The sequence below is a fragment of the Heloderma suspectum genome, chromosome 5 (assembly GCF_057233095.1).
Source record: "Heloderma suspectum isolate Gila_16-S chromosome 5, 16-S_ref, whole genome shotgun sequence".
Taxonomy (NCBI): domain Eukaryota; kingdom Metazoa; phylum Chordata; class Lepidosauria; order Squamata; family Helodermatidae; genus Heloderma; species Heloderma suspectum.
The window spans coordinates 37,690,594-37,702,955 of NC_139462.1; the positions used below are offsets into that span (position 1 = coordinate 37,690,594).

General features: G+C 43.7%; 1 protein-coding gene across 1 annotated transcript in view; it reads left to right on the top strand.

Annotated features, from left to right (window-relative positions):
• HADH (hydroxyacyl-CoA dehydrogenase) overlaps positions 1 to 12,362 on the top strand; it is a 31,700-nt gene that overhangs the window by 14,386 nt on the left and 4,952 nt on the right. The window contains exons 5-6 of the mRNA XM_084855823.1: positions 5,548 to 5,637; positions 7,137 to 7,209. Of these exons, the coding sequence (XP_084711949.1) occupies positions 5,548 to 5,637; positions 7,137 to 7,209 (163 nt within the window). The remainder of the gene's footprint in view (positions 1 to 5,547; positions 5,638 to 7,136; positions 7,210 to 12,362) is intronic.

Sequence of the window (12,362 nt, forward strand, 5' to 3'; positions counted from 1 at the left end):
GGAGCCATAATGAGGCCACTGAGGAAAAAGAGTGAAGTATTGCCATGTTCAGGGGAACACTCCAAACAGGAGTACTCTTGTAGGTGAGAACAGACTGCAACATTGTGTTACAGATCCTACTCATGTAACACCAGAATACAGATTCATAGGCACGGTTTTATACCTGAATGCAGGAAGTTAGGTACAAAACCTGTCCACGAAGGTGACATGTCCAGTATTTATTACTTCTTAACAGGGTGAGCAAAGGGGATAGGGGGACATCTCTAGGCTGGTATTGCCTCTGAAAAAAGCTTCCCTGGTGCCATAATTTTAATGACGTGACTGATATCAAACAAAGAGCTTGGTGTACCAGACTAGGAGATGTGACTTATAGCTCTAAAATAAAAGTACTAACCACGGTCTGCCTGTTACAGGCGCCCTTTATGGAAGCATCGTATGAAGTGTTTTTCATGAGTTCATCTCGTAGTGCTAATGCAATGCTTAAAAGCCTGTGATTGTGTACGTGGGGAGAGATGATTCCATGGGGAAGACCTTCAGAATCAACCCTGCCCACATGGCTGCGGGCTTTTAAAAACATTGCATTAACACTGCCATGAACCCACTGAAAAGTGCTTCCCATAAATCTAATTATGCCCTCCTTTTTCAGTTCTGGAGGTCTTAAAACTAGTGGGACCTGGCTGCTAATAAACGACAGCTTGACTAAAAGTTGCAGGTTTTTATCGTTTTAAATTATTGTACACTGCCTTGCCCCTTCATGGATCACTGCCTTGTTGTGGCAAAGGGGCTTGCGTAACTCAGTGAAGCCATTAGCTATGTCGTGCAGGGCCACCCAAGACGGACAGGCCATGGCGGAGAGTTCTGACAAAATGTGGTCCACTGGAGAAGGAAATGGCAACCCACTCCAGTATTCTTGCCAAGAAAACCCCATGGAACGTATCACAAGGCTAAAAGAGATGACGCTGGAAGATGAGCCCCTCAGGTCGGAAGGTGTCCAATATACTACTGGGGAAGAGCAGAGGGAATTTCCAAGTAGTGCCAGAAAGAGTGAAGCGGCTGGGCCAAAGCCGAAAGGACACTCAGCTGTGGATGTGTCTGGTGGTGAAAAGAAAGTCCGATGCTGTAAAGAACAATATTGTTTAGGAACCTGGAATGTAAGATCAATGAAGCCAGGGATGGCAAGATTGAACATCGACATCTTGGGAATCAGCGAACTAAAATGGACAAGCATGGGCGAATTTAATTCAGGTGACCATCATATCTACTACTGTGGGCAAGAATCCCTTAGAAGAAATGGAGTAGCACTCATAGTCAACAAAAGGGTGGGAAAAGCAGTACTGGGGTACAATCTTAAAAATGATAGAATGATCTCAGTACGAATCCAAGGCAAACCATTCAACATCACAGTAATTCAAGTCTGTGCCCCAACCACTGATGCCGAAGAAGCTGAGGTTGATCGGTTCTATGAAGACCTACAACACCTTCTAGCACGAACACCAAAAAATGATGTCCTCTTCATCATAGGGGATTGGAATGCTAAAGTAGGAAGTCAAGAAATCACCGGGATAATGGGCAAGCATGGCCTTGGTGTACAAAATGAAGCAGGACAAAGGCTAATAGAGTTTTGCCAAGAGAACACTCTGATCATAGCAAACACTCTTTTCCAACAGCACAAGAGGCGACTCTACACATGGACATCACCAGATGGTCAATATCGAAATCAGATTGATTATGTCCTTTGCAGCCAAAGATGGAGAAGCTCTATACAGTCAGTAAAAACAAGACTTGGAACTGACTGTGGCTCAGATCATGAGCTTCTGATGGCAAAATTTCAGCTTAAATTGAAGAATGTAGGGAAACCCACTAAACCATTCAGGTATGACCGAAGTCATATCCTTTATGAATATACAGCGGAGGTGACGAATAGATTTCAGGGATTAGACCTGATAGACAGAGTGCCTGAGGAACTATGGATGGAGGTCCGTAACATTGTTCCGGAGGCAGCAACTCAATCCATCCCAAAGAAAAAGAAGTGCAAGAAAGCCAAGTGGCTGTCTGAGGAGGCTTTACAAGTAGCTGAGGAAAGAAGGGAAGTGAAAAGCAAGGGAGGAAGGGGAAGATATATCCAACTGAATGCAGAGTTCCAGAGAATAGCAAGGAGAGACAAGGCCTTCTTAAATGAACAATGCAAAGAAATCGAGGAAAACAATAGAATGGGAAAGACTAGAGATCTCTTCAAGAAAATCGGAGATCTCAAGGGAACGTTTTGTGCAAAGATGGGCATGATAAAGGACTAAGAAGGCAGGGACCTAACAGAAGTGGATGAGATTAAGAAGAGGTGGAAAGAATACACAGAAGAACTATACAGGAAAGATCTGAATGTCCCTGATAGCCATGATAGTGCAGTCACTGAACTTGAGCCGGACATCCTAGAGAGTGAAGTCAAGTGGGCCTTAGGAAGCATTATTAATGACAAAGCTAGTGGAGATGACAGTATTCCAGCTGAGCTATTTAAAATCCTAAAAGATGATGCTACTAAAGTGCTGCACTCAATATGCCAACAAATTTGGAACACTCAACAGTGGCCAAAAGACTGGAAAAGGTCAGTTTACATTCCAATTCCAAAGAAGGGCAACGCCAACGTCCCCTTCTCCTTTTGCCTTCAGTCTTTCCCAGCATCAGGGTCTTTTCCAGAGAGTTTTCTCTTCACATTAGGTGGCCAAAATATTTGAGCTTCAGCTTCACTATCTGTCCTTCCAATGAGCACTCAGGGTTGATTTCCTTTAGGACTGACTGATTTGACTTCCTTGCAGTCCAGGGGACTCGTAAGAGTCTTCTCCAGCACCACAGTTCGAAACCATCAATTCTTCGGCGCTCAGCCTTCCTTATAGTCCAGCTCTCACAGCCATACGTTACTACTGGGAAAACCATAGCTTTGATTAGACGGACCTTTGTTGGCAAGGTGATGTCTCTGCTTCTTACTCTGCTGTCTAGGTTTGCCATAGCTTTCCTCCCAAGGAGCAAGCGTCTTTTAATTTCATGGCTACAGTCACCGTCTGTGGTGATCGTGGAGCCCAAGAAAATAAAATCTGTCACTGCTTCCATTTCTTCCCCTTCTATATGCCAGGAAGTGATGGGGCCACATGCTATGATCTGAGTTTTGTTAATGTTGAGTTTCAAACCAGCTTTTGCACTCTCCACTTTCACCCTCAACAAGAGGCTCTTTAGATCCTCTTCGCTTTCTGCCATTAGGGTGGTATCGTCTGCGTATCTGAGGTTGTTGATAATTCTCCCAGCAATCTTAATTCCGACCTGTGTGTCATCCAACCCGGCATTTCTCATGATGTACTCTGCATATAAGTTAAATAAGCAGGTGACAATATGCAGCCTTGTCATACTCCTTTCCCAATTTTGAACCAATCGGTTGTTCCATGTCTGGTTCTTACTGTTGCTTCTTGACCCTCGTACAGGTTTCTCAGGAGACAGGTAAGGTGGTCTGGTACTCCCATCTCTTTCAGAATTTGCCACAGTTTGTTGTGATCCACACAGTCAAAGGCTTTAGCGTAGTCAATGAAGCAGAAATAGATGTTTTTCTGGAATTCTCTTGCTTTCTCCATGATGCAGCGAATGTTGGCGATTTGATCTCTAGTTCCTCTGCCTCTTCGAAACCCCGCTTGTACTTCCGGTAGTTCTTGGTTCGCATACTGCTGAAGCCTAGCTTGTAGGATTTTGAACATCACCTTGCTGGCTTGTGAAATGAGCGCAATTGTACAGTAGTTTGAACACTCTTTGGCATTGCCCTTCTTTGGAATTGGAAGGTAAACTGACCTTTTCCAGTCTTGTGGCCACTGTTGAGAGTTCCAAATTTGTTGGCATATTGAGTGCAGTACTTTAGTAGCATCATCTTTTAGGATTTTAAATAGCTCAGCTTGCAACTGGTACCTACAAGCACTTCTTAAGTAGGACAGGTCCTACAGTTGCTTAAATAGCACAGGTCCTTCTCTCTTCTTCAATTCCAACCCCATGGGAGAAGATACTGGAAACAAGATAGTGCCGAAGTTATATTGGGGTGGTGGAGAGGCGGATGTAATGGAGGACACTATGGAAAATTGTAAATTGGAACCAGGAAGAGCTTGCATTTCTTGCATGGGGTCTCTGTAATGTTCATACCACAGAGACTCCTGTGACCCTGAGCCATCTCTGATTTTCCATGTGGTTGACAGCCTCTCAAAAAGCTAATAAAAATACTAAATATTCTGGCTACACAAACACCACACCCAAGCCAGATTACATAGAAATAGCATTCGAAAAGCATCTTGCACATTATGTTGAACTATCAAAAGGTATCACATGTACCTGGGATAGATGATTTACACTATGGAAAAGCAAGTCATGGGTTGCGTGCAGAAGTCTATGGGCCTGGCAGCCGTGTATCCTTGGTACTGATTCTATTTTAAATTGGGAAAGGGTGGTGTAACTTTCCAACCCGTTCCATGCTCTCTTGGCCCAGGAGCGGTTAATGTTGGAGGGAAGAAGAAATAAATGGACTCCCAAGTGTGACTGATGGGCAAGCATCCTCTGTTAATACTTGATCTGTTGCCGAGCAGTATTCGAAAGCAATTGGGATGAAGGTTGCAGGGCTGCTTGATACTCGACTCTTAATTTCAGGGAGTGAAGAGAAAATTATCCTTCCCCTCCCCTCACCAAAATAGTACAGACAGTAACATATTTTGGGGCCTGTGTACTAACTACTTCAAAATACTAACTACTTCAAAATACTAACTACTTCAAAATGAAGAAGCGTCCTGCTAGCTTGGAATTATCTAGTCCAGCATCCTGATTCCCATGGTGGCTAACCAGATGCCTACGGAAAGCCCACATGCAGGGATATGAGGGCAATAGCACCTTCCCGTTGTTTGTTCCTTTCCTCCTCTGATCCTGGATATAAGGATATAGACATCAAGTTAAGTAGCCGTTGATCGCCGTATCCTCCATCAATTTGTTTATAAGAGATTCAGCCTATTATAAATGTTGTCTTCAGAGAAAGTGCCATTATATAGCAGTGTTGTGTGCCTGTCTTTGTAGCTAATTAATCTTTACAGACTTATCTGAATATCTAAAAGGAGGGTAGAGAGGGGTGTGAGAGCCAGTGTGGTGTTGTGGTTAGAGCGTTGGACTGGGACTCGGGAGATCCAGGTTCTAGTCCCCATTCAGCCATGAAGCTCACCGGTGACTTTTGGAGAGTCACTGACTCTCAGCCTAACCTACCTCACAGGGTTGTTATGAGGATAAAATGGAGAGGAGGAGGATAATGTAACCTGCCTTGGGTTACTTAGAGGGAAAAAAGGCAGGATATAAATTTAATAAATAGTCTGCTTGGACTCTAGAGGAATGAAGTGTGATTTGACTGTTCATTTGGTGGCAGTCTCTCTTCCATGGTGGTTATGTTATGAAAAAAGGTAACGTATCATTGACATGAAGAGATGACCCCACACACACACACACACACACACATACACACACACCCTTTGATGATGTCTTTGCTGCTAGGTTATCAAGACACCAATGACCAGCCAGAAGACTTTGGAGTCACTCTTGGATTTCAGCAGAGCGTTGGGGAAAAATCCAGTGTCATGCAAGGCAAGTACATTTGAAATTAAGGGAGGAAGGTCTAGGTAACTTCAGAAAGATTCAGACTTGGTCATAGCACCCGAGAGCAAGGTGGAGTCCGATGGACTCCCCAGCGCTCAGTCCCCCGAAGACACCACTTGCTGAACTGCAGGGCAGTCACAGATGTGCTTGCCAAGTGCCAGATGTGCACTCACAGATGTGCTCACCAAGCACCACTCAGTCCGGACGGTGAGGATTTTTCTGCTCTAATATGCTGTGAAGCCACCCTTTTTATTTAAATAGAAAAACTTCATTCAGAGGGAGCACCTGCTTGCTTAGTAGGAGATGAAATGAAGTATTTTTTAAGAGGCAGGGAAATTGGGATATACATGTCCTTTGTAGTTCCTGAAATGTAGGCAGAATATCAAATGGTTTGATGGCAGTGTAGAAGATGAGGTAGGCTGCTGCAGGACTGGATGTTCTGTCAGAGGCTGGGAATATCCATGATTGGTTGGTTTCTTGGCCTTGAGGCAAGAGAAAGGGGAGGCAGTGGTGAGCACTTCTCGCATGCCCTTGAGGTTGAGCCTTTGTGAGCAACTTGTTGGAGTGTGCATAAAACCTCGACCCTTTTTATGGAGGGCGATCACTTTCCCCTTGTTACTGGGAGGAGTTGGCATGAACCTAGTCGAGATGCCACTGCATACCATGAGTGGTGTGTTTGCATCAGAACATTTTCAGATGCTCTAGAGAGTGATCTTATTTAGTATGTTTATTTTACTTGTATTTATTCCATTTCTGTACTGCTCAACAGCCAAGGCTCCAGTTCACAACAAAACCATAAAATACAACATGATAAAACATAATATAAAACTTAAAAGTTTAAAAGGAGCATGTAAAACCAAAGTGAAATCCAACAGCAGTTACGGCCCAGGGAAAGCCTGAGTGGAAAGGTGCATTTTTAGGAGGCGCTTGAAAGATGCCACGTTTTCTGCCTCCCGAACTGCACGGGGAAGGGTTTTTCCGGGGGGTGGGTGCCGCTACAGAGAAGGCTTGCCGTCAGGGTTCTTCTTGGTGACATTCCTTTTGTTTTGAAACGACCACCAAGGCCTGGTAAACAAGAAAGCTTTGAAAAGTACCCCATGTTAATTTTTTGTCCCAATGCACAATTGTTTGACCTGAAATATTTGTGGAAAGAAATTAAAGCACACTTAATGTGGTTCAAATATTATATTACGCTGAAATTTTTATTGCAATACTTATAAAAAGTTAATGAAGAACTTTTCTCTGTTCTATAAGGGTAATTACAAATTTTCATCGTATTTCAAAGGCTAGCCTCCTTCCCCATCTGCAACAACGGGGTAATAATACAGGCCTATGTTGCGAGTTACAAGATAATGGATGTGAAGTAATCCCTCACATCTGGAGGGCACCAGGGTGGGGAAGCATCCCTAGAAGGCGCCTTTTCAAGTAATAGCCCTAACTTGGATTGTAGCAGTGGCCTGTTTTAATCCCCATCTTTCCATTCACAGGACACTCCTGGGTTTATTGTCAACAGGCTCCTTGTGCCTTACCTGATGGAAGCAGTTCGGCTTTTCGAGAGGGGTATTTTATTTATATTTATTTATGTTAAAATATTCTTATATTGCTAGTCATGTACAACATACCCAGGTGGCTCACCATACTAAGATTACAATGCAAGTATAAATTAGGCTAAAAGAGACACTAGACAATAAAACCAGCAGCCATGAATTAGAAATAGTCCTAAAACAGGGGTTATAAATCAACAAATACCAAGGTGCATAAGATGTCTTCAACACGCACCTAAACTGTAAGAGTAGGCACATGTTTTATTTCAGAGTGAACAGTAGGGGGAAAATCATAATCCCACTGTTTGACACCCACACCTACACCACTCCTTTTTCCTGGAGCTTCGCTGAAACCCAAGCTGCTTTTGGGATGATTTAGATCCTTTCTTGGGCTGGCTTTGTGGACTGAGGACATGGTCTTCCAGGGACCAAGACATGGGACTTTGATACTTTTATATGGATACTTAATCTTGGCCCTCCATCTGACATGTCCTACATGACTCACCATTGCCATTCTTGGAAACCATAACACGGTTTCCAATATTAAGTAAACACACACACAAATATAGGCTGTGGTAGGTGCTTCCCTCTGCTCTTCTGTGGGAGCCCCTAAGGGAGGGGCCATAGCTCAGTGTGACAGAGCACCTGCTTGGCATGCAGAAGGCCCCAGGTTCAATCCCCGGTTTCTCCAGGTAAGGTGAGAGAAGATTCCTGCCTGAAACCCTCGAGAGCCACTGCCAGTCAGTGTTGACAATACTGGGCTAGATGGACCCGTGGTCTGACTCAGTATAAGGCAGCTTCCTATGTTCCTTTGAGCAGAAGCAGGCTTGGTGCATCCATTATGGCATGCATAATGGAGTTCCTACGTGTACATAGAACATTTCCCTTCATAAAACAGAAAACCCATGGTCTTTGAACCGTGCAAGATGGGTGGCGTTTTACTTTGTAGGATATTAATGGCATATTCTGTTTTACTGCAACACCTTGCTCTCCAGGAGTCATTTTGTGTTGCTCTTCCTATCTGCATTTGAAATCATACACTTCCTGCTAGGTGGAGAACTGATGTGTTTGAAGTGGATGGTTGTGTGAAAAGGACGAGGAGACGACCAGTGACGGGGGCTTTGTTTGGTTAGATGTGTGCTTTTGCATAGGTGTGCAGCTTGAGTTAATCCACGCCAGATCCTTTCTGACTTACTCATTCCATGTTCAGATGCTTGCTCTACTTCCTCTAGCACGTTTGCAGTGTTATTCCTCTATCCCCTATGGGCTGATGTTAAAAATACAGCATAGAGTGGACAGATGGTGCATGCCATTTTGCATATTCTGGTGGCACTTGGTTGCCACAGTCTCCAGAGCCATAATCCTGAGATGCCGCTTGGGCTTTCATGTGCCCAGAAGTATTTCAGATCCCTCCCCCTTTGTATGCAGCATATTAAAACCTTTTAAAAAGTATCTTCCCCACCCGTTTCCAAAAGCAGGCTTGTTATCCTTTGGCAGCAGGGAGATAAATCACATCCTGGTGATTATCTCTGGAATTGGGTCTACAATGATCATTTTCATTAGGCTGGCAGATGCCAAATTGCAGTTGGAGGCACAGTACTCTTTCAAAGCTATTATGTTTTTTTTATATATATACCAAGTTTGAGCCAAAAAGAATCTAAACTGGGGCCAAACTAAACATTCATCACAGCATGCGTAGCAGAGCTGTGCATGATTGGATTATTTACGTTAGTATAAACACATGTGGCCCCCATTCGGATTGGGACTGTAGTGCTCGGGGGGGGGGTTAAGCTTCCCCCCCTTTAATTTTTGTCTCAAAATTCCACCCCATTCCCCGGGGGTGGGGACTGTTTAAAAAAAAGGGAAAAAAGCTCTTTGTTGGAATCTTGTAAGTTTCTACCCTGCAAAATATTTTACTACTCTACTAACAGGCCAGCATGGAAATGCAGGCTACTAGTTTATTAGCAGTCTAGTGTAAAAAAAAAAAAAAAAGCCATCTACCAAGGAGACTGGTGGAGGAGGGACAGAGTGATCGTTGTCCCTTCCGACAGCCCACTGTGTTTCATGCTGGTTGTGGGGGAAAAGAGTTGCCCTCCTCTGTGGCTAGTACATAAACCACTGGCAGAGAGGGGAGGGGGAGTGGTCTGTCTCTCTTCCACTCACTTGCCTGCATGAAATTCCTGGTTGTCCTTGGCTGCCGGGCAAGTTATTAAATACACAGCTAATTTAGAGATACAGACTGCAAGTTCATGAGTATTAAAAACAGAACTATATAGACATAACGAATATGAGCTTTGTTCTGCTTGCCAAGGCTGGGCATATTCTGTGCTAAAATATCCAAATTGTTCACCAAGAAAAGCAATAGGTTCTATAAAGAGCTAAATCCGACTCCTGACAAATAGAAACCCTGCTCAGCTCCACCTGCATGGCCTCGATCCTTTTGTAGTATTTGCCATCACAGGAATGTGGACTAGAAACTAGCATTAATAAAGCAACGTGAACATTGCTTATTGTTAACAGGGGGAGGGCTGTGTGTCAGTAGAGCACATACTTGGAATGCAAAAGATCCCACGTTCCATCCCGTGCATCTCCTCTCTGAAGTCCTGGAAAGCTACTGCCTGTCAGTGTCGGCCAGGGGTCCCCAATGTGGCACCAGCAGGCACCCATAATTTTTTTTATTATTATTTCCCCCCTTTTTTCATATGTGTATAAGGATTTGTATATATCCAAAGCGATTAATACATATGAAATGCATAAAGCCTTGTAGCGCTTGAACATAGGCTTCAACAAAAGCAGATCAAGTATCTAAATAAGTATCCATTTGAAGGTGATGTCTATATGCCAGCTGTTCACATACTGAAAGCATTGTAAGGTCCTCAATCTGTTGCATTATAGGAGGTGAGTGTTTATCCTTCCAGTGTTGTAATATCAGTCCTTAAGCTGTCAAGAGGGCGTTGAGAATCACATTTACGCTGACGATTTGTTAATTTCCATGTAAATGATTTAAGAGGACATGTACGTCAGTACATATTAAGGACTGTTCTAGTACAAAATTTATCCGTGTAATAACCTCCTCCCGAAAAGAAGCAACTACTGGATGTTGCCAAAACATGTTTAAAAGAAGCATTAGCTGTATTGCACAGTCACCAGTTAGCCAAATTAAGTAATCCCTTATCAAAGAGACATCGCGGTGTCCAGGAGACATGAAGCAAAAGTTTTTGCTGAATAAGATGCAGCCTAAGATTCAAAGACTCAACAGCTAGACGCCAAAGCGGCGATCCACAGATCAGGCATTTTGTGGTGGTGTCCACAGCATGGTCTCAAATCCCCAACTGTGCCCGTGGGCCCGAAAAGGTTGGGGACCCCTGGTGTAGACAGCACTCGGCTAGATGACCAGCGGTCTGACACGTACAAGGCAGCTTCCTATGTTTCTGTTCTCCGGGGCAGCACAAAAGTGTCTTTGCTGAGTGTAAACACCTTGAAGCATAAGAAAGGGACTAGCAACCTCTCTTCTCTGGCCATGTTTTTGCCACTGTAGTGGTTCAAAGAAGAAGCAGGTCAGACAGGAGAAAGTCGGCGGAAGAAGGCAGCTTAATAGAGTAGGAATGGTGATCTCAGGGTGGATTGACCGATAGAACAAAGCACTGGACATTGCCTACTCGGGTACTGTTTTGTAGCCGTGTTGGCGGAAATGGGGAGTTATCATTGTCTTTCAAATCTCGGAGCCAGTCAACTCTTGAAATAAGCCTTGTCTTCTTCAGAGGAAACATACTTGCTGTGTGAAGCGCTAAAGAGAAAGTTACGCTGCGTAACTGTTCAGACTTAAGCCCCCTTTCATGGCTGTCTGCTATTAAGGATGTTATTTCAAACATTTTATTTGGAAGGCTGCCTTCCTTTACAGATGAAAGGCCTCCCATTATCAAGATCTCTGTAAATATATTTTAAATATTAAAAGCTCCCTTTGTAGTTCTTAAAAGTGTCGTCGGCCTGTGAAGCAAAATTAATCATACTTCTTGCTTATCCATCAACAAATATCACTAATTACTCCTCAAAGGCAAAATAAGAACAAATTAGTTTGTTTTTTTTTTAAAGCAAAGGAGTGGTACTGTGCGAACAACTTTCATTATGGCTAAAATATCACCATATAAAAGGCTTCAGCTAAATGGTGCATTCTTGAGTGCATAAAATATGTAACTATGAAATTTACATGGGTGAAAATCTGGATGTGGCTCTTGCTCATTAAATACATTCTTAATCTACCCCCCACACACACACACACACACTCCCCAGTAGTTATATCCTGATTTCAGCTTCTGTTGTGGCCTTTAAAAAACCTGTAGTCTGGTAGCTTTTAAAATTTGTTGGGAAAATGTATTAAAATGAATGTTGTAAGAAACAGGTCTCACTCTCTCACTGTAGCATGAGGTTTTGTTTTAATTGTTGTGCCCAGAGTGAAGTTTTATTTCAGTAGCATATGCTGAATCACTGCTGATGAAATGATCAATAATTTATGGCTTGGTCTTCAGTCTTCTAGCCAACTCCCTCCCACCCCCCGCACACACAAGAGTAGAAGGACAAAAGTTCTACTGCAACATTTTTCAAACTTCCCATTTGCAGGGAACATTTTCTACACTGACATTTCTGCTGATGAAGAACTTCCAAGCATCTGCCTCAGAGTCCTGTGTTCTAGACTAGCAGCAGTACTCAAACGCCGCTGCCACCAAGGGCAGGTGTTCTCGGCAGACCGCTTCCTTTGTTCTACAGATCCAAGCACATAACTCCTATTTTAATAACGGTAGTCTTGCCTTTCTAATGTGGTGGGTGTGCCTGGTGTTGTGAGCAAGCTTTCCGAGGGTCCCCAGAATGGATCTCGAAGACCACCAGTGGTCCATGGGCCATACTTTGAGAACCTATCTTCTAGAACAGGGGTGGGCAGAAAGTAGATCTCCAGATGTTTTGGACTTCCAACTGCCAGTATTCCTGACCACTGTCCATGCTGGCAGGGGTTTCTGGGAGTTGAAGTTCAAAACAACTGGAGATCTATCTTCTGCTCACCCTCGTTCTAGAGTGTGTGCTCAGTTCATGTGGGCTGGCCTTTATGGCTTCACTGTCACCCTTGCAGGCTGAGTGTGTGTGACTGCTGCCAAACAGACACGGCTGCTGTGCCAA